This window comes from Rhamphochromis sp. 'chilingali' (genome assembly GCF_963969265.1).
Source record: "Rhamphochromis sp. 'chilingali' genome assembly, chromosome: 17".
Classification (NCBI taxonomy): domain Eukaryota; kingdom Metazoa; phylum Chordata; class Actinopteri; order Cichliformes; family Cichlidae; genus Rhamphochromis; species Rhamphochromis sp. 'chilingali'.
Window position 1 is genome coordinate 29473517 of NC_137944.1, and position 24331 is coordinate 29497847.

The 24331-nt window shown below is 38.7% G+C and overlaps 2 protein-coding genes across 3 annotated transcripts; both read right to left on the reverse strand.

The window, feature by feature from the left end:
• Positions 1-6633: 6633 nt before the first annotated feature.
• LOC308384580 (C-type lectin domain family 4 member E-like) lies at positions 6634-13344 on the reverse strand. 2 transcript variants are annotated; one of them, XM_080863117.1, is made up of 10 exons: positions 13262-13342; positions 13003-13059; positions 9461-9546; positions 9251-9325; positions 8613-8735; positions 8206-8283; positions 7970-8035; positions 7709-7860; positions 7469-7593; positions 6634-7376 (listed from the first exon to the last, which is right to left on the reverse strand). In XM_080863117.1, exons 4-10 carry the CDS (start codon positions 9279-9281, stop codon positions 7169-7171), a joined length of 783 nt encoding a protein of 260 aa, XP_080719243.1. In that variant the 5' UTR covers positions 9282-9325; positions 9461-9546; positions 13003-13059; positions 13262-13342; the 3' UTR covers positions 6634-7168. The 2 variants fall into 2 exon arrangements, with proteins under 2 accessions (XP_080719243.1, XP_080719242.1); XM_080863116.1 differs by lacking the exon at positions 9461-9546 and having other exon boundaries at positions 13262-13344.
• Positions 13345-18717: 5373 nt separating this feature from the next.
• LOC308384576 (C-type lectin domain family 4 member E-like) lies at positions 18718-24037 on the reverse strand (the record flags this gene model as incomplete). The annotated part of the gene is made up of 8 exons (XM_080863107.1): positions 18718-19145; positions 19238-19362; positions 19478-19629; positions 19739-19804; positions 19890-19967; positions 20172-20285; positions 23706-23786; positions 23974-24037. The coding sequence occupies 8 exons, from the start codon at positions 24035-24037 to the stop codon at positions 18941-18943; spliced, it is 885 nt and encodes a 294-aa protein (XP_080719233.1). The 3' UTR covers positions 18718-18940.
• Between the last annotated feature and the right edge of the window lie 294 nt (positions 24038-24331).

Sequence of the window (24331 nt, forward strand, 5' to 3'; positions counted from 1 at the left end):
CCCCATGTTACGGCAGGTTACAGGACTCTGTGCTGGTCATGTCCATGTTGCTTCCGTGTATACGTTTCATAGTTCTTTGTTGTTCCAGCACAGAGTCCTGGGCCCTATTTCAGGAAGCCGGTTTAGAGCAAAGTCTGACTAAGTATACCCTGAGTTAACGAAAACTCTGGGTTTTCGGTTTCACAAAGCGAGTTCAGCTGAAGCCTGAGTGAGTCACTATGACGACACACTCCCACTCCGTGAAGCTAACCTGCCCCCTAGCAGGTTTACTACAACTAACCCTGACTGTCCCCGCCTCTTTGTCGGAAACCTGACAGTAGGAAGTGTCAGACATGGCGTGTCCCTTCCTTGAAGAGCCAGTAGATCGTGAAGCCCAAATTCTCCGCAGAGCTCTCCGCCAGGAGAGAGTGATCAGAGCGCGTATGGACATTTTATCATTACCTGATGATTTCCTGTGTGAACGTTACCGTTTCTCAGCACAATCAATAAGTTATTTGGATAACATCCTCAGGCCATATATTGCGCATGTGACACATCGCGGACATGCGCTCAGTCCATTACATATTCTTTGTACCGCACTCCGTTTCTTTGCAAACGGGAGCTTTCTGTACAATATTGGTGACGCTGAGCACGTTTCCAAGGCTACCGTCTGTTGGGCAGTCAGGAATGTTACAGTAGCACTGAAACGTCTCCTGTACTCGTTTGTGGTGTTCCCCGGTCACAGACCCACAAGATTCATCAAAGAGGGATTCCACAAAATTTCAGGTATCAGGATGAACAAAACTCAATGCATGATGTGGTGATACGTGAACTACCACTCAAATGGTACATAAATTTCCAGGGTTCCCAGGCGTGATTGGCTGTATAGATGGCACCCATATTCCAATCATTGCACCCTCAGCAAATGAAGGAGACTATGTGAACAGGAAGTCCTTCCACAGCATCAATGTACAGGTACATAATTCCCTGTAGCATTTCACACCAACAAGTGATGGCATCATGGTAATGGATGCCAATATGTGTTCTCTGCACTGTGTAGATCATATGTGATGCTGCCAACATCATCACAAATGTGGAAGCCAAGTGGCCAGGCTCTGTACATGACTCACGAATCTTCCGGGAATGTACACTGAGCACCAAATTTGGACATGGTGGGTCGAAGTAACTGTGAAATATACAGAGACCAATTGCCACAGGGACGTTTGCACTGACATGTATTCTTCTGTCCTAGGAGAGTTCACTGGCCACCTGCTTGGTGATAGGGGGTACCCATGTCTACCCTATTTTCTCACCCCTTACCCTGACCCTGAACCGGGCCCACAGCAGCGTTATAATCTGGCCCATTGCAGGACACGGGCCAGAGTTGAAATGACCATCGGAATGCTCAAGGCCCGGTTCCAGTGCCTTCGTAGACTCAGGGTCACCCCAGAAAGGGCATGTGACATCATTGTGGCATGTGTGATTCTTCACAACATTGCCACGATTAGAGGTGAACACTGTCCAGCTGAACCAGACATCAGCAGTGATCCACACGATGAACATCCTGACCCACCCACGAACGTACAGGATGGAAGAGCAGTCAGAGACACCATATGCCACAACCATTTCCTGTGACCCATCACCCCAACATGTTACATGACAAATACACAGATACTGTGGTCAACTGGCTTTATTGGTCACCCTGTATGTCCTGTACACAAAGTATAAATGCGTATATTAGTATGTTGTACAAACACTGACATGATTCGTCCATCTATGATCACTCCACCCACCCTTAACTGTTGTTCCAGCAGTACAATCTCCAGCTTCGACTTTTGGATCTGCAGCTGGAGGTGCACCATTTCCATGTCGCACTTCTGTATCTTCCTGGCCAGATATGTCTTATACAGCTGCTTTACAGGGAGCTATTGCAACAAAGGACATAGCATTGGCATCCATAGTACATGCCTACTTAGGTTGGTTGTAAATCAGTGCTGAACATCCTACTGTGGAAAGGTTTGTTGTAGGAGTGGCTGGACCCTCTTCCTCTTCATTTCCAGCATCACTCTGCCAGGGACATAGTAAGTCCATGGTGTCATCATAGTACCACATTGTAGTCAGTTGTTATATTTTCCACTGTACGCTGTATACCTCATAGTGTGGCTCTGTTGCGGCCTCCTCTGTAGCAGCTGTCACTGTTTCGTCATCATATGCCTGTGGTGGAGACATTTAACAACATTGCTGTTCTACTGTTGACACATGTAGTCTGTGGAGTATTACGAGTACTCACGACTGCATGTCGGTCTGGCTCAACAGGGGGCTGCACCAGATGCAGTACACCATCACCATCAACTGGAAGTATATGGGGTTCATACAGGTCACTCATGACTTATGTGGGCGCCAATGGCATTTACCAGACATACCAATCACCATACACCTCATTGTCAGTATGCTCTCAGAGACAACCGACACTGAGGGAAGGCAAAATCAGTAGGTGTCAGGGTGGAAACGCTTTTATGAGCTTTATGTTGCATTAAGGTATATGTTCATATGTTACTCTTATTGGGAAAAGTACGAAATGTACTACTTGCTCTGTCTCTGGGAACAGGGAGCTCACCCTGTGAGAGGTTAACACACACACACACATATGTATGCAAAATTAAAGGACACTGCTATGCTCTTCATAAAGACGTACCACTGCAGCTCGGTGTGTGTGAGTCTCTCCCTGGGCCCTCACCCGTGCAGCACGTTAACAGTTTCCAAGTGTCTCAGTGTTGTTTATTCACCTGACTGTTTGATAACTGTCATTCTCTGACAGTAGGACAATAACTTCACTACGACATAGTTCATTTTGGTCAAGGTGACTGTGCAGAATGGATGTATGCACGCCATGTATTGTTTTGGATTTACCCCTTATGTAGGCACTTGTGTCTTGTGGGGTTATTGCCACAGAGGATGTCCCCGCAGAGATGCCTTCAGCCACAGGGCGCCCACTGTTTTGGCTGAGGGCCAACTGCTCAGCCTCTGTGAGTGGTGGTGGTGGAGGACCCCCACCTGTTTGTCGGGCCTCCGCTTTTTTTCTGTTGGCTGTGACGGCACACATTTGAGCATACAGAGTAGGCAAATGTGTACTTGTGATGTGCTCAGATAATTTCAATATGTGCTTACAGGAGGTATATTACTGTAGCCTCTAACTGCAATTGATTTACATAGGACACACAGACCAAGCACTATGGCTCATAATACAATTACACCTTACCTGTTTGGACTATGTTTTTATATTTCATTTTTACTTGCTGCCAGGTACGTTTGGGGCCTGTTGGGTTGCACCTGCGCTCACATCACATCACAACATAAAATGTATGACATAGGCAATGAAATGACATATACTGAGATGACGTGTTAAATGGGTGGTGATCCCTAGATCAATGTTTAGATTAACACTCACGCATTGACTCTGTCGGTTATGTTTTGCCATGCATGCTCCCTTTCCTTTGCAGCTGCGGCTGTGTTACTTTTTTTCTGCATGATGTGCATGCTGTCGGCATATGCTGCCATCAGAATTTCGGCCTCAAGCGCTGTGAAATACGTCGACCGCGCCTTCTTTCCCTCCGTCTCCATGGTGACTCGCTTAATCTGTGCTCCACTAATCGGGGCTTTATGTATCCTCGTGCGCGCGCTTGACTTGGGGTTGTAGCAACTCCGCGTTGATTGAACTAATTGTTATCAGCCTTTCTGAAACCGAATATTCCGAGTTGGACAGTTCGGGGTTACTCAACCCTGAGTATCGTTTTTCACTCGGGGTTTTCTAAACCGGCTTCCTGAAATAGGGCCCTGTTCATAGTAGTCTCCCATGTGCATCGTTGTCACCCTGTCTTCACTTTCCCTGCTGTCTGAGTTAAGTGTCAGTTCTTAGTTTTCCCAGTTCAGCTTCTAGTTTAGTTTTGCCTCTGTACTTTCTGTTGTTTGCCACGTTAATCAGCCCAAATAAAGGCTCGCTTTTCGTTTCAAGTTCAGTACTGTCTCCTCGTCTATGCCTGCACCTGGAACCTCACACTCCCACAAATGGTCCGCCCACCGCAGACCGTGACAAAGTGCCTCTGCATTATAATCAGAATCAGAAAGGGGTTTTATTGCCAAATGTTGAGCAGGTTGCTGCGGTACTTGCGAAACATATTGTAAGACAAACACTTACATAAACATAAAAATTTAAATTAAAAGTGCTAAGCAGATTGATATATAAATGTATGCACACACAGAGTCATGTGTTTGTTGTGGGAACAGTACTTATGGTTATTGTTCATGAGTCCAACAGCAGCGGGACGAAATTGTTGTTATGGCGAGAGGTTCTTCAGCTGAAGGCAGCCGAAGAAACATGTATTCTGTAAAAATTAATAGTTTACTCATTCTTTGACAAACAGAAGAATGTTTCCTTGCCCCTTCGCTTAAGCTTTTAGAAACAATAATTGTATAACATCTTGTGGTTCACCGTTCAAATTATGGGGAAGTGATTGGGTGTGGCGGGGTCCTCTCCTAAACTTCTCCCGAACAAATGCAGGTGCACAAAAGATTATTTACATAGAAAATAAACAACTGACTTAATTCAAAACAAAACAAACATCTATATATGTAAACAAAACAAGCGGCTGAGCCAGTCTGCATGTTACCCTCACTGTAACATCTCACAGAATGCCCCCGGTAGGCCCTGACTAGTGATGTTCGATTCGTGAACGAATCGTTCAATACTTGAGAATCACTTTACTGACTGACTCACTGACTCATCCCTGTTGCTGTTAGCAAACTAATTCCATTAGTAGAACTATATCTAGCTTATAATTAAAATTGTGGGGGGGGGGGGGGGGACAACAGACAGATTCTTAACAAAAACATTTCTGCTCTGAACTGGAAGAAAAAACCCTGAGTAGAAGCTCACATCAAGACAATAGCTCCTCAGTTCACAGTAGCATCGCTCAGCTAACATGCTAACAGCACATTTGAGTTACTCACCCCCTCCCTTGCTGTGCTCAATCGTAGCGAATCACTCAGGACTCACTAACTATGGGCTTAAAATGTGGTCATAAATATTTTGTACTTGTAAATCAGGATTTGTATGTGTGAAAAAGATTTGTGTGTGTGTGTGTGTGTGTGTGTGTGTGTAAAAAAGATTTCTATGTGTACAAAGAATTTTTTTTGCCCTCTACTGCTGAGTCTGTCAGTCTGATCCACAACTTGTCATCTTCATTCATGATGTTTCTCATTCTTCTCTCCAGAAATGTCTGAACAGAAACAGTTGAGGAAATGACCTCACTGGAAATATCTGTGTAGGTTCTGAGTCACGCAGGTCGTGGTAGAAGCAAGCTTAGTTTAGGTTAAATTTAGGACATTTTTTAAACTCCAGTCTCTTTCTTCCCGAGCTCCTTGTTGGATTTTTCTGTGCTGAGATGATGAAACATAACAATGTGATTTAATGCATAAGAACATGAACCCTCATGCTGGTTCATGTTCGGCTCAACATTTAGCTCCACATTAATCTCTGCTTTATTAGAAGTTCAGTAAGATTCTTGTTACAGAAACTTAACAAAATTAAAATAACAAAACTCTTTCAAATTATGTAAAAATGCTCTATTTAATTTATCAATGACTTAATAAGTTGTATTTTCTAATAAATTTGGTGCTGTAACAGAAATTCTCCAACTTATATTATAATGTTGATCAAAAACACTAAAGAAATGTGAATACTGTACAAGTTTACAGTTTTTTATTTACAGCTTTATTTTTGAGACCTTCCAATTGTTTTAATGTTTCTTTGTGTCTCATGTGTTCAAATGCTGATTAATAAATTTAATAAACAAAGATTTTGTTAATTACAACATAATAAAACAAAAAGATCTTAGAACAGCATTGGAAAAAAGTGATACGATGATCAGCTGGAACTTAAAATAAATAAATAATGAGACATTTTTTCTGTCCTCTCTTCTCTATGGTCGAGGTTTAGAATTACAGATGTGTTTAGCAGATTAGACAGTGGGTTTTTTGCCACTATTTGAATTATCAAATAATTCATTAGTAATATTTAATTTATTAATGTATAAATGAATAAAAGACAATCAAAGTAATTTCAAACTAAAGAAGTATAATAAATGTATAATAAACTAAAGTGATTTGCAAATGAATTTACCGAAGCATATTTTATTCATTTATCTTTATTCATTATTAAATCTTAAAATGCTTTATTTTAATGTGCATGATCTCCCAGTCATCTGTATAAAGGTACAGTATCTACAGGTCTGAATGTCTATGGGCAGAACTTTGTGCCAGACCTGGAAGCGCCCTCTTGTGGTGTAACTTAGGATCGCACTCCACTTAAAATTAAAAATACACTTGAAATCTTAAAATTAAGATCCTTCTTTAACAATTGCTCAATTGATTAATATCTATTAATAATATGTAATGATATCTAATGATTTATAATTTATTGCTGGTTTTGCTTCAGATCCTGGATGCCCCCCCTCCCCCCGCAAAAAAAAGCGGGTTAACACAAGAAGCCGACAGGATTTTACAACAACAGCAAATGTTCTGTTGCTCATTTAATTTCTTGTCATTCAAACACACATTTGAAAAAAGAAAAAAACAACAGCAGCACCACACTGTCAGAGGTTTTTCAGGAGTCACAGATGTGAGAGTTAAGAAATGTGTATCATTTACCACATTTACAAACAGCTTCTCACACTGAAAACTCTGAGAACCACAGCCTCCTTTTCTTGTACTGGATGAATCGATGTTAAATGTTGCATTCCTATTTTTAATAACACTGACGTGAATTACTTATTCCATTGTAACACTTCACGTCTTTCTTTCTTCGTTCCTTTCTTTTTCCTGTAAAAGTGATAATAAATAATTCATAGGTTCTTCTGTTATATGATGTACTCATTGATTCAGTATCCCAAATACGTTTTAACTTTCTAGATGGCTTTAAGTTTACAAAACAGGATAATTTATTATTTTATTATAAAAATTAATGAATTTCACAGGTGCTCCCACATTTCTTGTTCGTGTTAATCGCTTCAAAACTAAAAAGTATCAGATGCAAAATATTACTCATGTTGATTTTACTATGTTCATTTTGTTTCTGTTTGTGGCATTATTTTAATAATTGCATCACTTCATCCTGGTGTTTCATATGTGAATTTCAGTCACATACTTTTTTAAACTTTCCTCTTACTCCTGCTTTCTCACAAATACTTCTGTGAGGCTTTGAGCAAAATGCATCAAACCAACACTTCAGATTATCAGCTCCACCTTTTTCTCCCATTCTCGCACAGTCCTCTCCATCAGGATGATGTTCTTCATGTGTCCCGTTCCAATTGTCTGGCTCTCTGATGCTCCAAAACGTCAAACTAAGAGTTGAAGAACAAAAATAACTGGTTTAGTAAAAACTGATAACTTTAATTCTGGAAATGAAAAAAATATATTTTCACAACAATCAAACCTTTGATCCAGTGGTGATCTGTCCACCCACACCCATCTGCCCTCTACTGCTGAGTCTGTCAGTCCGATCCAGAACTTGTCCTGATCATCAGTCATTACATCTCTCAGTCTTCTCTCCAGGAACCTCTGATCAGGAAAAGAAGATGAAAATGACTTTGTTAGACTTTTCTGTGCTGAGAAGGTGAAACATAAAGATGTGATATAACATGTGAGAACATGAACCTGCAGCAGTGTTTCATACCTGCTCCTCTCTGCTGTCTATCTTAACCAGGTCTCCTCTTTTAGCTCTACACTCATCTCTGCTCTGTTCCCAGGATGATTTACTGGTGGAGAAGTAATAGCACTTTCCTCCATGTTGCTCCCAGCCTTCTTCACATTTATAACAAGGATCATCTTTGAAGAGATTACAGCAACGACTTCAGTCAGGTGGAAGAAATCACTGTTCATGTTTGTGTGAGCTTAGCTTGAAGTTTGTGTCTCAGAGACAAAATCCATAACTTACCTATTACTTTAGGTGCTGGACAGGTCGGCTGCACCGTGCTGCATGGTTTTATCTTAGAGAGAGTCTCTGTTAGAATAAAGAATAAAACAGTCATCAGTCATTCATCATCTATTTTTATCTAAAGTTTGAATTAAAAACAAATAATCATTTACATGAAGTAAAAAAGGCCCAGTCAGCTGTGTGTCATGAGTTTGATTTAGACTGAAGGTTAGAAACAATCAGCTGTATATGCTTACCTGTCAGATTATTTTCACACTTCATTTTGTGATGTTTCAGGTTTTCGAGCTCGTTGTTCGTTCTAATTTTGTCAAATGCTGATTAAAAAAGAACAAATAAACCAGTCAGTCAGTGAGGTTTGTTTACACTGAAAAGATTTTTGTAGCTTTGTGTTTTCAGTGTTTCTTTAGTTCTCATGTTTTCAACTGCTGATTTAAAAATGAGAGAAACAAACAGATTTTTCAGAAAACAAGAAAAAGTTGGACACATCTTTAATTTGCTGCAACATGATTAAAACGGAGCTAGTGTGTCCAATCTGCAGTGTTTTACACCTTCACTGTAATTATTTTTCTCATTTGATTTACAGAAAATCAGATTATTGATTTTTTTTAAGTTAAGTAAGACGAAGGAAACCACACAAACTGACAGAGACGATAAATAACGATGAGAGCAGCTGCCAGCAGGATACAGAGAACCACCAGTGCCACTCTCTCTGTGGTGACCTTTGACCCTCTGTTTGATTTTTCATGCCGAGAGTCAGGAGCTTCACCTGATGAACATTTAGAGGAGACACAACGTTAGAGTTCAGAAAAGTGTGTATTTATCAGTTACAACAGTTTAAACAGTTTGTTATGCTACAATACTTTAGTACTATTAAAGTACACTGAACTGTAGCTGAGTGTCAATACAAGAACATTAAAGATGATTAAGATGCTTTGAACAGGAAACACTTGAGTTAAAACATGTTAACATGTCACACATCCTTTTGGTCAGTTCCTGTTTTTGTTTTTGCTCTTCACATCTTCATTTTGCTTTTAAACATTCTTTCTTCATCAATTACTTTTGACTGTTACATTTCTGATTTATGCAATAAATAAAGAAAAATAATTGATATGATTAAATAATGAATGTGGGCTCTACATATTTTTAAGTCATATACATATAATGTTGTTCTGTTCCAGCACAAACATCATAACTTTAATCAAAAGTCTGATGATGATCACTCAGATGTGACTGAAGCTCCGTCACCTTCCTGTTGTTTTACCACCACATTAATGTTCTTACCTTCTATGAAGCTCTGCGGACGACTCATCATGCTGAAACTTCAAGATCCTGACTTCAGACGTAATCCAACAGTCTCTGAATCACAAAACACAACAAAATGTTGAAATTATGTTTCCTTTATTATTTATCATAGATTCAATTCTTTATACATTTAACAGAAACTAAATGTAGCTGAGCTTTGATGCTTAATTTAATTGCTTCCTTACTCACTGTGGCTTCTGTTTTACAGCTTAAAAATCCCTGTTGGCCTGTTCCTAAAGAGGAGGGAGGAGGCTTCATCTACAGTCTGGCTCCACCTGTCAGAATAACTGCTGTTTTTATAACTGAAGGAAGGTTTCTTTATTTATTGTTGAAATATCTGTCCCTGTGGTACATTGTGCTGATCTCTTGCATACAAATGCAACAACAGTTTTATGAGTTGTATCACATTTGCAGGCGGTTAAAAGGAAGATAAAAATAAAATGTATTAAAACAGAACAAAATGAGGAACTGCCCATGAGATGAGGTGATATTTTAGGGCGTTGTTAAAATAGTTGTTTCACAAATTTGGCACAACCTAAAGGTTTCTCAACAATCAAGCCTTTTACACAGTCCTGAACCATCCACCCACAAATATCTGATCTGATCCACAACTTGTCATCTTCATTCATGATGTTTCTCATTCTTCTCTCCAGAAATGTCTGAACAGAAACAGTTGAGGAAATGACCTCACTGGAAATATCTGTGTAGGTTCTGAGTCACACAGGTCGTGGTAGAAGCGACTGGAGTTTTTTAAGTTTAGGAAATTTTTAATTTTTAAAAATACTCTATTTAATTTATTAATGGCTTAATTAGTTGTATTTTCTAATAAATTTGATGCTGTACCAGAAATCCCCCAACTTATATTAAAATGTTGATCAAAAACACTAAAGAAATGTGAATACTGTCAAAACAACCATTTAGGGCATAGGTGTCAAACTCTGGCCCGCGGGCCAAATTTGGCCTGCAGCCTAATTACATTTGGCCCGTGAAGCCATACCAAATTACTATTAGAGCTGGCCTACTGGTATTATACAGCTAATATATATATTGTTTAGTATTAAGCTTTGCTTGTTCCATATTCAGTTTTTCAGCAAAACGTGTTTGAGTCCATAAAAAAAGATTCATTCTTATATTTGGAGGAATAAATATATTTCAATAAATATTAACGTTAGCCCGCGACTTTGTTTCAGTTTTGAATTTTGGCCCACTGTGTATTTGAGTTTGACACCCCTGATTTAGGGGGTCAGTCATGACAAGTTTTACAGATTTTTATTTACAGCTTTATTTTTGAGACCCTTGAGACTGTTTTTTAAATGTTTCTTTGACCCTCATTTGTTCAAATGCTGATTAATAAACTGGATAAACAGAAATGGTATGCTGATCATCTGGAACTTAAAATAACTAGATAATAAGACTTTTTTTTCTGACACCTCTGCTCTGTGGTCGAGGTCTAGAATTGCAGATGTGTTTAGCAGATTATAATTATCTATAATTATCACAGTCTAAAGTCATTAAGTATAATAAATGTATAATAAACTAAAAAAGAAAACTTGGAAATGAATTTTCTAAAACGTATTTTATTCAATTAATTTTATTTATTAATAAATCTTGAAATACTTCCTAGTCATCCATATCAGGGTACAGTATCTACAGGTCTGAATGTCTGGAATACAAATTGTCAAGGACCTCGGTCTGAGTGACCCAGGGTCGATGAGCAGTTTGGACTTGTTTATATATTTGCTGGTTTGTGGCTTGTGTCCCTGGTTTTCAGGTTTGTGTGTATAGGTATTTGTGTGTGCGTGTGTGCGCGTTCCAGAGGTCTGGTTTTCAGGCACCATCAGGCCTGGTGGGTGTGTCCCGTTGGGAGGTTGGCCACACCTGAGGAGGATGATCACACACACCTGCAGCTGACCAGGATTGTCGACAGAGGTACATAGAAGTGTGGCTGAGTTCTCCTCGACGCTGGGTTGTTGTGTGACCACCCGTCAGTGTTTTCAGCATAATCAGTGAGTGTTAGTCTGTTGATAATTAGGTGTGTGCTAACAGCTGCCTCTGTGGATTTTCCAGCAGGAGTGCGGTAACGAGAAGGCAGTGAGCACGAGTATCACGGGAGCAGAGATACAGAAGGGGAATCAGGGCACACAGGGATTCTTTGTTGTGCAATTATTTACTACAATGTGTTAGTAAATAACTTTGTTGGTTTAGGGCACTGTGCATATTTACTTTTAGTTACCTGGTAATCCAAAAAATGGAGAAACTTCTTACATGGTTGTAAATCTGTTTGAACAAAGCTGTGGTAATTTTTTTTAACTTTATCAAATACTTTGCCAAGAACATTACTTAAGAATTATTATTATTATTATTATTATTATTATTATTATTATTATTATTATTATTATTATTATTATTATTATTATTATTTAATATGATAAAGTATTATTACTAACCCTAAAAAAACGTGTGTAAAGTTCCTTTGCTTTTTAAATTTGTTGGATAGAAAGTATATTTAACTCAAAATGTAATGAACCAACTCATAATTTTTTACCATCACAAAAGGTGCCAAGTGCTACACACACAAACAATTTTAATGTTAATATACATAGATGTGTATATATCTATGAGCAGCTACCTACTGAAACATTAAGCATTAAGGTATTTGAGTGTTGTTTAAATGTTTATAGCCTGGCACAGGCTTTCTAGCTCAGCTAAACAGTTGGGGATGTTTTTTCTGCTACTTTTTATCTCATTCAGTGTTCATTGATACTAAAATATCAAATCAAATCAATTTTATTTCTATAGCACATTTAAATGCAACAGCATTGACCAAAGTTCTTCACAATTAGTTAAGAACATGAGAAAGCAATAGAAAAACAAATACAGATAATTGAGATGAGGCAATGACAACGTGTAACATAAAAACAAAACAAACGTAACAAAAAAAGTCTGATGGTACTCAAAGTGAACTTGAATTAAAAGCCAACGTAAAAAAGTGAGTTTTAAGACACGATTTGAAAGACTGAAAGACTCTGAAGTACGAATATCATCTGGCAAGTTATTCCAGAGTCTAGGCGCTGCAACTGCGAAGGCCCAACCTCCTCTATGATTCAATCTCAGTTGTACTAAGAGCATCTGGCGAGACGATCTCAGTGCTCATTTAGAGTTATACATGTTGAGGAGTTTGCTTAAATAACTGAGTGCCATACCAAGAATCTTAAAATCTCATCAAATCTCAAAAATCTGCTACAGCTGGAGTGATTTGTTCATATATTCTAGCACCTGTTAAAAGATGTGCAGAATTGCAGTAATCCGGTCTAGAAAGGATGAAGCCATGAATAAGTTTTTCTTTATGCTTTGCTTTTGTTTAAGCTTTGCTTGGATTTTTCCTAATGGCTCAAAGACCACTAACTCAGCTAAAAGTTAGTAAAATTTAACTGAGAACTTCACAAGGAAGCTAAAAACAGACACTGCACTTCCTCGTCAGCAATACGCCTGCAGAGTATGAAGTAGATACACAAAGACAATGCACAAACACACACATACAAATAAGGAGATGACGGACTTCACTTCCTCACTTTGACTCTTCAGTAAAAAGGCAAATCTTGTCTTCAGTTTGTTTCTCTCAGCAATTAACAAACACAACAACAACAGTGAGAGACATAATAAGCATTCTCATAATGGACGCTGACTGGACTCATAGGTCATACTCATGTTTATTTCTGCTCTTTACCTACCAGGCAGCTCTACTGTGGCAAATCACACTTAAGGTCTTAACTTCAGAGTAACAGCGTCTGCAACAAAAACACAAAACTAGATTGCAGACTGGTGTGGTTTGAATACTCATGGCTGCTGGTAAAATGTGTGTTTATAACTTCACTATATTCACATTAAACTAAAATGCAGCAAACAGAATAAAAGGATTTTATAAGATTTTTCTTACAAAACTTTTCTCTCATAGACACACAAACAGAAAAGATTACAGTCTCCATTTACCTTTCTGTCTCCTTTGGTAAAGTTCACACCAGAGCAAAGTTCTGCAGACATTCAGACATTTTACAGCTTTGTCAGCATCACTGACAATAGACAACACTGAAAAATGAGGAGGGCTTATAAACTGCCTCACTTCCTCAGAATCTGACTTTTTTTTAAACTATGGGTAATTCACTTCCCTTTCTGCGCTGAGAAAAAAAACACAACATGCATTCAGACTGAACTAGTAAGAAGTAAAGAGCAAAAAAAAAAAAAAACCACACCACTAATCAACCAGAGGGACTGTTTTTTTCTTCAGTTATTTCTGTGTTGCAAAATATGTTGTATGAAAGCATTTATATGGCCTCAATTTGTGGTGATAAATATTTTGTTCTTGTAACCTTGTAAACAAAAATATCAGATTTTTAGAAGAGTGAGAATCAGAGGAGGCCGAGGGAGAGGACATGGAGGTGAAGAAGTTGGAGGAAGAGGACGTGGAGGTGAAGAAGCAAGAGGGTTAGAGGAAGTTAAGAGGAAGAGGACAAGGAGGAGCAAGAAGAGGACGAGGAGGGGAAAGAGGGTAAGAAGAGTAAGAAACAGAATAACTGATGACATCAGAGCTACAATAGTGGACCATGTCATCAACCATGGGATGACCCTGAGGGAAGCTGGCCAACGGGTTCAGCCTAAACTGAGCCACTACACTGTGGCAAGCATCATTAGGACATTTCGAAATGAGAATCGGTAAGTACTTTGTAGCACTGCCAGAGAAACACAACAGTACCATACATGCAAAAATACTGAAATTGTTACTTTACAGAATTGCTAGACGTCCAGATGTTGGGGGCAGAGGCAGAATGTTCACTCCAGAGCAAGAGACCCATATAGTGAACATGGTGATTGCCAATAATGCAATAAGAATGCGCGAAATACAGCAGCGCATAATTGATAATGACACCATCTTTCAAAATATACACAGTGCAAGCATTTCTGCACCAAGTTGTGTACTTACGCGCCACAGAATAAGAATGAAACAGATTTACAGAGTTCTTTTCGAGAGAAACACAGAACGTGTAAAGCAACTGCGATATGACTGTGTGCAGGTAAGCTAGTGTCATTGGTTCTGAATTTGGAAGTGCATACTGTAGTGCTGTGCATGGGCCTGATGTGTTGCATTTGTTTTGTCTTGTCCAGAGAGTGATGGAACTAGAAGCAGATGCAATGGGACATGAGCTACTTTTTGTAGATGAGGCCGGTTTTAACCTCAGTAAAACCAGGAGATGTGGCAGGAACATTATTGGACACTGTGCCATCATCAATGTCCCAGGACAACGTGGTGGTAACATAACCATGTGTGCAGCTATAAGCCAAAATGGTGTTGTTCACCATCATGCAACCATAGGCCCATACAACACTGCACACATTATTGCATTCCTGGACACCTTGCATGACATGCTCACTGTTCAGAGACCAGAGCAGACCCAATATGTCATCATATGGGACAATGTTAGTTTCCATAGGGCTGCTTTGGTCCGCAACTGGTTTACAGACCACCCATCCTTCATGGCACTCAACCTCCCTCCATACTCTCCATTCTTAAATCCCATTGAGGAGTTCTTCTCTGCCTGGCGCTGGAAAGTGTACGACCGTCACCCTCATCAACAGGTAGCCCTGGAGGCAATGGAGGAGGCATGTGGAGATATTGACCAGGCATCATGTTAGGCCTGGATACGGCATTCAAGGAGATATTTTCGCCGGTGCCTTGGACTGGAGGATATCGCATGCGATGTGGACGAAATTTTGTGGCCAGACCCAGAAAGACGACATGATGTAGGCTGATTGTCTTTTTTTCCCCTTTTTTTTGTGAAATTCCTATTTTGTGTTCTGACTTCGTCTTGGTTTTGATGAGTGTGAATAAACACCAATACTTGAAGTTTGGATCCTTGTATGTTTACATGACACTGTGACAAAAGTGTGACCTCAAATTGACATCTGTACACAGAGAAAGCAAAAGCCAGATGTGTTTTGTATTCATACCATCAGTTTGCAGTTGGCGCATTGTGTGCTTAGTAGATGATGGCTTGTGTGTACTGTTTGATACGAAAACACCATTTTTACGAAGGTGTGAAGAGTTAATATAGCTGTGTTCGCTTTTGCAAGAGAACTACAATGTTTTGATAATTGGGTGACAGGTTTTCTTATTTGTGTGTAGAGTTTTGCAAAAATAGCCAATAGTTACAAAAAATGTGCTTAAGCAATCAGAAAAAACTGTAATTGTGTGGGGAGAACATAGATGTCCTACCACCCCCATGTGGCAGTCTTTCAATTCTACAAAAGAGAAAATGCACTTACAAAAATACATACATGGAATAGGCCTACAGTCAGACTAACCCTCTATTACAGTACCTCAGTACACTGGCATAGTGATGTACTAAAACATGTTTACTGTGGTACAGTATATAGTACAGTCATTGTAAATGTGTAATTGTTGTCAACATTTACATAATATGATGTCAAAAAAGGTAACTACCTGTTCTCTTCTCCAAATCTTCGGATTATGGTGGACACGGTGAATCTACTGATGTTTGGTTGTACCCTTAGTCCAGCCTCCTTCATTGTCATACCATGGACAAGAACATGGTCAATCACAGTAGCTCTGATTTCATCTGATTTTACTGTTCTTTCTCCTCTCTGACCACCTCAACCACCTTGACCTGCTCAGCCTCCTCTCACACGAACTCCTCTTCTTGGATTTCTATCCATTGTAGTGCCTCACAAACCAGTGCTCTGGCTTATATGTACCCTCACATCATTGGCCACAAGTGTGATAAACACACACAAAACCTTCGACTTGTCTTTCAAAACCAAACACTTGATCCAAAACTATTTTACAGTTTTCTGAATTGCAAAAACACTAAAACCCATTGTAAAAACTAAACTGTCAACTATGAAAACTCTTTCATCAAAAAACATTAGTTTCATGGAAATGTTTCTTTCTTAACAACACTTGTTTATTTCTAACATTCTCAAACATCTCAAAGCATGAGCTGAATATTCCTGCTCTCCAGTGTCCGTTTGTGTGGAAACATGAGAAAAAATGTAAACAATCAACACTGAAATTCAATTCAATTTATTTATACAGCACCAAATCACAACAAAGAGTCGCCTCAAGGTGCTTTATATTATAAGTTACACACTTCAAGAATATATACAGAGAAAAACACAACAATCATATGACCCCTTATGAGCAAGCACTTTAGAGACAGTGGGAAGGAAAAATTCCCTTTTAACAGGAAGAAACCTCCAGCAGAACCAGACTCGGGGCGAGGCCATCTGCTGCGACCGGTTGGGGTGGGAGAAGGAAGACAAGACAAAGTATGTTGTGTTGCTGTTGAAGACTGAGACTGAGACTCCTCCTGTCAGAATAACTGCTTTTATTATAACTGAAGGAAGGTTTCTTTATTTATTGTTGAAATGTCTGACCCTGTGGTACATTGTGCTGATCTCTTGCATACAAATGCAACAACAGTTTTATGAGTTGTATCACATTTGCAGGCGGTTAAAAGGAAGATAAAAATAAAACGTATTAAAGCAGAACAAAATGAGGAACTGCCCATGAGATGAGGTGATATTTTAGGGCCTTGTTAAAATAGTTGTTTCACAAATTTGGCACAACCTAAAGTTTTCTCAACAATCAAGCCTTTTACACAGTCCTGAACCATCCACCCACAAATATCTGCCCTCTACTGCTGAATCTGTCAGTCTGATCCACAACTTGTCATCTTCATTCATGATGTTTCTCATTCTTCTCTCCAGAAATGTCTGAACAGAAACAGTTGAGGAAATGACCTCACTGGAAATATCTATGTAGGTTCTGAGTCACGCAGGTCGTGGTAGAAGCAAGCTTAGTTTAGGAAGTTTAGGTTAAATTTAGGACATTTTTTAAACTCCAGTCTCTTTCTTCCCGAGCTCCTTGTTGGATTTTTCTGTGCTGAGATGATGAAACATAACAATGTGATTCAATGCATAAGAACATGAACCCTCATGCTGGTTCATGTTCGGCTCAACATTTAGCTCTATATTAATCTCTGCTTTATTAGGAGTTCAGTAAGATTCTTGTTACTGAAACTTAACAAAATAAAAATAACAAAACTCTTTCAAATTATTTAAAAATGCTCTATTTAATTTATCAATGACTTAATAAGTTGTCTTTTCTTATAAATTTGGTGCTGTAACAGAAATTCTCCAACTTATATTAAAATGTTGATCAAAAACACTAAAGAAATGTGAATACTGTACAAGTTTACAGTTTTTTATTTACAGCTTTATTTTTGAGACCTTCCAATTGTTTTAATGTTTCTTTGTCTCTCATGTGTTTAAATGCTGATTAATAAATTTAATAAACAAAGATTTTGTTAATTACAACATAATAAAACAAAAAGATCTTAGAACAGCATCGGAAAAAAGTGATACGATGATCAGCTGGAACTTAAAATAAATAAATAATGAGACATTTTTTCTGTCCTCTCTTCTCTATGGTCGAGGTTTAGAATTACAGATGTGTTCAGCAGATTAGACAGTGGGTTTTTTGCCACTATTTGAATTATCAAATAATTTATTAGTAATAATTAATTTATTAATGTATAAATCAATAAAAGACAATCAAAGTAATTTCAAACTAAAGAAGTATAATAAATGTATAATAAACTAAAGTGATTTGGAAATTCATTCATTTATCTTTATTCATTATCCAGTCATCTGTATAAAGGTACAGTATCTACAGGTCTGAATGTCTAGGATACTATGGGCAGAACTTTGTGCCAGACCTGGAAGCGCCCTCTTGTGGTGTAACTTAGGATCGCGCTCCACTTAAAATTAAAAATACACTTGAAATCTTAAAATCAAGATCCTTCTTTAACAATTGATCAATTGATTAATATCTATTAATAATATGTAATGATATCTAATGATTTATAATTTATTGCTGATTTTGCTTCAGATCCTGGATGCCCCCCCCCCCCCCCCCCCCCCCCAAAAAAGCGGGTTAACACAAGAAGCCGACAGGATTTTACAACAACAGCAAATGTTCTGTTGCTCATTTAATTTCTTGTCATTCAAACACACATTTGAAAAAAGAAAAAAACAACAGCAGTACCACACTGTCAGAGGTTTTTCAGGAGTCACAGATGTGAGAGTTAAGAAATGTGTATCATTTACCACATTTACAAACAGCTTCTCACACTGAAAACTCTGAGAACCACAGCATCCTTTTCTTGTACTGGATGAATCGATGTTAAATGTTGCATTCCTATTTTTAATAACACTGACGTGAATTACTTATTCCATTGTAACACTTCACATGTCTTTCTTTCTTCGTTCCTTTCTTTTTCCTGTAAAAGTGATAATAAATAATTCATAGGTTCTTCTGTTATATGATGTACTCATTGATTCAGTATCCCAAATACGTTTTAACTTTCTAGATGGCTTTAAGTTTACAAAACAGGATAATTTATTATTTTATTATAAAAATTAATGAATTTCACAGGTGCTCCCACATTTCTTGTTCGTGTTAATCGCTTCAAAACTAAAAAGTATCAGATGCAAAATATTACTCATGTTGATTTTACTATGTTCATTTTGTTTCTGTTTGTGGCATTATTTTAATAATTGCATCACTTCATCCTAGTGTTTCATATGTGAATTTCAGTCACATACTTTTTTAAACTGTCCTTTTACTTCTGCTTTCTCACAAATACTTCTGTGAGGCTTTGAGCAAAATGCATCAAACCAACACTTCAGATCATCAGCTCTGCCTTTTTCTCCCATCCTCACACAGTCCTCTCCATCAGGATGTTCTTCATGTGTCCCGTTCCAATTGTCTGGCTCACCTTTGCTCCAAAACGTCAAACTAAGAGTTGAAGAACAAAAATAACTGGTTTAGTAAAAACTGATAACTTTAATTCTGGAAATGAAAAAAATATATTTTCACAACAATCAAACCTTTGATGCAGTGGTGATCTGTCCACCCACACCCATCTGCCCTCTAATGCTGAGTCTGTCAGTCCGATCCAGAACTTGTCCTCATCCTCAGTCATTACATCTCTCAGTTTTCTCTCCAGGAACCTCTGATCACAAAAAGAAGATGAAAATGACTTTGTTAGACTTTTCTGTGCTGAGAAGGTGAAACATAAAGATGTGATATAACATGTAAGAACATGAACCTGCAGCAGTGTTTCATACCTGCTCCTCTCTGCTGTCTATCTTAACCAGGTCTCCTCTTTTAGCTCTACACTCATCTCTGCTCTGTTCCCAGGATGATTTACTGGTGGAGAAGTAATAGCACTTTCCTCCATGTTGCTCCCAGCCTTCTTCACATTTATAACAAGGATCATCTTTGAAGAGATTACAGCAACGACTTCAGTCAGGTGGAAGAAATCACTGTTCATGTTTGTGTGAGCTTAGCTTGAAGTTTGTGTCTCAGAGACAAAATCCATAACTTACCTATTACTTTAGGTGCTGGACAGGTCGGCTGCACCGTGCTGCATGGTTTTATCTTAGAGAGAGTCTCTGTTAGAATAAAGAATAAAACAGTCATCAGTCATTCATCAGGAATGTCTGACCAAATATCAAAGTGTATCTTAAATATTCTTACTTGTGAGATTATTATCACACTTCATTTTGTCATCTTCCAGATATTTGACCTTCTTGTTAGTTTTAATTATTTCAAATGCTGATTTAAAAAAGATCAAACAAATACACAAACAAATAAATTAGTCAGTAAACATTTTTCTTTACACTGAAAACATTCTTATAGCTCTGAAAATGTAAAAGACAGTATTTTGGGGAAACATTAAACAGAAGCATTATTCTTCTTAACATTACTTAAAATAATTGATTTTACTTTAAGTCTTATTAAATTCTAATGTTAACTCACTGGTAAAACACAGAGCAATGAGAGCAGCTGCCAGGAGAACACCGAGAACCACCAGGACCACTCTCTCTGAGGTGACCTTTGACCCTTTCCTCACCACAGCTTGTTGAGGATCCTCTGAATAGTGAGAAAAGGAAACACGTTAGAGATGTGGTGTAAATGTGGTTGAGAATTTTATTGAGCTAGATTTTAGATGTTAATGTTCTCACTGTATTTGTACAAAGAACACGATTCACTGGCTTGTTCTTCGAGCACAGAATCACAGATTTAAAACACACCAACCTCAAAGGTAAACATATGACTTATAAGCAAGACAAACAATAACGTATTTGACTGAACCGTATATTCATTGCACATTCCTGTCTTTAAAAATACTGGACAGGGGGGCGAGGGTACCTGGACCCGGGGTATAGAGTATGTTTGGGGGAGTGTGATTGTGTGTACATGTCCATTTATGTCAATCCTTACGTTGGGTGAGTGCTGAGTGTTTGTATATGTGTGCATGAGGGTGGGAATGCATGTTTGTGTCTGTGTGTGCCTGTTTGTCTGTGTCTATATGTCAGGTTGGGTCTTAGACTCCACCTCTCTGGGAACTCCCAGGCCCTCCAAGGCCTATCTCCCCTCACCACACTCCCTGCCGGTGACTGATGCCCTTAGGGGTCGGTGCATTGGTGGTTCTTGGTGTCCGGGGCTGGGCACTCAGGTATGTACCGGCTCACTCCCGGTGACTACCTGGCGGGGCCTGGTGCCTGTTGCTCGGTCAGGCCTCCTCCGGGGTGCGGGGGGCCCTCGGACCTCCAGCCTCTGGGCCTGCGGCTCGGTTCACTCTGGCACAGCTGGCTGCCAGCAGAGCCGGCGGGCACGCCGGTGCAGCCACCTCTAGCTTCTGCTCGGTGGCTACTGGGTGACACCTCGTCTGGGGATCCTCAGCCCTTCCCATGAGGGTGGCACGGATGCCCCTCCAGTGGTCCTCCTTGGGCTCTCGCACTCTGGGGCCTCTGGATGTCTGGGGCCTGGATCTCCTCTATGCCTGCTTCATGCCCTGGGGCTATGGCTCGCTACATCCTCTTGCAGACCATTACATGTGGAAACCATTTGAATACAAGCGAGCTGATCCACACAGGTATGCACACGGGTGTTCACTGTTCATAGACTTAAATTACACCTTTCTTGGCTGCTACTTCAAAGCACAATGTGCGCTGTCTGTCCTGCGTGCTGCACAACAACATTGAATATTTAGTATTTATTGCTGTTTACACTTAGCTAGATTAATGCGATGGTGTTGTGTTTAGTATGTTGCTTTGTTTTTTTGTTTTTTGCTTGTTTTCTCTTCTTCTTCTCTCAACAGGTGATCCAGGAGATTTTTTTTTCTCCCCCCCTTTCTCACTGTCCCTCTCCCCTTCTGTTTTTCTTTTCCTTCCTCTTTCTCTCTCCCTTTCCTATCCCTCACTCATGTCTGTCCCGTCTGTAACATCTGAAAATAAAATATAAATATATATATAAATAATAAAAACAAAGGTCGATCAAATGGACCAATACGGCAATGCCACGATGATCCATTTGGCAAAGTAAATCCATTGGGTATCCTTGTTGGTCTTCAGACAACAATTCTGATGGCTAAAGAACCAAATGGGACAGGCAAAAAAAAAAAAAATACTGGACAGGATGACGTTGTAAAGTGCAGGTCAACCTTCCAAAGACAGCGCGTAAGAGAGATGAAGAAAAGAGTGCAGGCAGATGAGTATGACAACTCAGGTCGAGTGGTTTAGAGACAAAGTTAGAGAGGTGAGGCTGAGATGGTTTGGACATGTGCAGAGAAGCAACAGTGGTTAAAGTGGACAAAGGATGTTGAAGATGGAGCTGCCAATAAGAATGACCACAGAGAAGATACATGGATGTTGTAAAAGGAGGATGCTAGCAATACGCCCCCTGTCATCACCCCCTAAAGGAAGCAGTCGAAAAAAGATGAAGATTAAGGAGAACGCTGGCTTTGCATTAATTACAGCATCAAAGAAATATATATTTGTTATCCTGAGTGCTTATGTGGAGAGAATTAGGACAAAATCTTTAGCCGAGAATAAACACATATCAGCAGTTTGCATGAAATAATTTTAAAGGAAATTATTTAACCTTATGAAATTTAGTGTACAATAAATAACATGTCAGTAAGAGGAAGTAGGACTTTTAGTAAAGAAGATCTTTTGTACTGCAGATGCCTGATGAGCTATTTCCCAGGCAACTGTATTCTCATACTTGTAAACTTCACAAACATGTTTGTAACAAGCCTGAAAAATGAAGGAGATGCTTCTTACATGGTTAAAGGTGTAAGAGGGTGCATTTTAACCCAGAGTATGTCCTTTTACTCAACTAACCCCGTAAAGTTTTATTGTCAATATACATCTAACCAAACGGTGGATGAGGACAACAGTTACAAGTCAAAAATATACTGGTAAACTAATTAAAACAAAAATGATATGAAAACTAATCTCCTGGATGAAACTGTGCATCCACTAACTGTCTTATGTGGACTACAAATAAGGAAAAATAAAAAATAATGTTAACAATGTTTAACAATTTTAATTTTTTTAAAAATGAAGTAGAGAGTGAGGAGGAACCGAGGGACAAAGAAAAACGGGTTGCATGGAGCTACAAGTTTCGTTTAGATAAATGAGCAGAGTGTCTGGTCAGAGTCGGTCTTTTGGGGACTAAAATTGACCAATTTTATGCAAATGATCTTTTAGCAGAGAACTGCTCCTCGAGACAACCTCAAGCTCAGCACCGTAGTTCCTCTTCTGCAATAAGACGGACCAGTGGTTTCAGAGAAATGTAAAGAAACTGCATCGACATTAACACACATGCACACACACAGAAACTAATTTATTTAAAGGAACCACTCCTTCAGAACCACTTCCTCATTTTTTAATTAACTTTTATATCTCTTTATAATTTCCTCAGTATAAACAAAAAAAGAAATCCCAAATTTATTTTTTTTAAAAATGGGGAAACTTGTAAATGAGACACTTAAAAAAACAAGTGGGTCTGATGTTGTCAAATTAAATTTACATTAAATTTAGAATAAAGTGTGGTGACAACTCAACTACAATTTTGTTTTTGTTCTTTAATCATTTTATTTCAGCTACTTTTTATACTGACAGCCTCTGATGCTGCAGTAATGTCTATCATTTATCTCATATTCATCATTGTCATCTTTTTGTCTTAAGTTAAGGTGTAAAAAATACAAATCGTGTACCAGTACTACTGTAAAAGTTTGGTGTGTTTATGTGTTGCACACATTTTGACCTTCTTTTTAAAATTTACATAAAGCTACAATTTTGGAACAAATGTTCTGCGTTTTTTCTTTTTACTGATTCAGATGGATGTTTTGTTTTCAACGACAGAGCTCTGTTTGACCAAAAAACACATTTCTGCTTTATTTTAGGAAAAAGTGCTTCCTCTGTTGTCTGTTTACTTAATAACAGACACTAACTGGAGCTCACAGTTAATCCTCCTGTTTATTAATTACTGCTGTTTTCCTACCAGACAGCTCTGCTGTGGATGGCTGAGTCTTTGAGATCTTGATTTCAGAGTAAGTCGAGTCAGTCGATGTGGTAACGGCCTCTGTAATGAAAGATGAAACCGGATTGTTGCACAGCTACCACTGAAAATGGCTGCCAATAAAATGAGCGGCTGTAAAATAAATCACTGTATTCACATTACACTCACACCTAAGATGTAATATAAACAGCTTTTCAGAGATTCTTTTAGGAATCTTCTACATGTAGTAAGATGACTAGATAAGTCTCACCATTGGCTCTCTTTTTTCCTCTTGCAAGCTTCACATCGGAGTATACTACCTCAGCTTCAGGCATTTTGCTGTGTGTGTGTGTGGCTGCTGTGTATTAGCAGTTCTAAAAGAGAAGTTTCACAGCATACAGACCAAAAAAAAACTTCCTCACAAGAACCCACCCAAATCTCTTCTTTTTTTTAACTTGTGGTAATTTACTTCCTGTTTTGGCGGGATAAAATGAAGTAATCTTCCATTTCAGCTCAGTGATGAATGTGCCATAAAACATCCAGTTTCACAGGAAGGTCACACACACATATATATATATATATATATATATATATATATATATATATATATATATATATACGTGTGTGTG

Excerpts from the sequence above, each read along its gene's own strand:
- LOC308384580 (XM_080863116.1), bottom strand. The coding sequence starts at position 9,281 with ATGATGAGTCGTCCGCAGAGCTTCATAGAAG. Across the intron at positions 8,736-9,250 it reads TCCGCAGAGCTTCATAGAAG|GTGAAGCTCCTGACTCTCGG; the intron begins GTAAGAACATTA and ends AATGTTCATCAG. Across the intron at positions 7,594-7,708 it reads TAGACAGCAGAGAGGAGCAG|AGGTTCCTGGAGAGAAGACT; the intron begins GTATGAAACACT and ends TTTCCTGATCAG.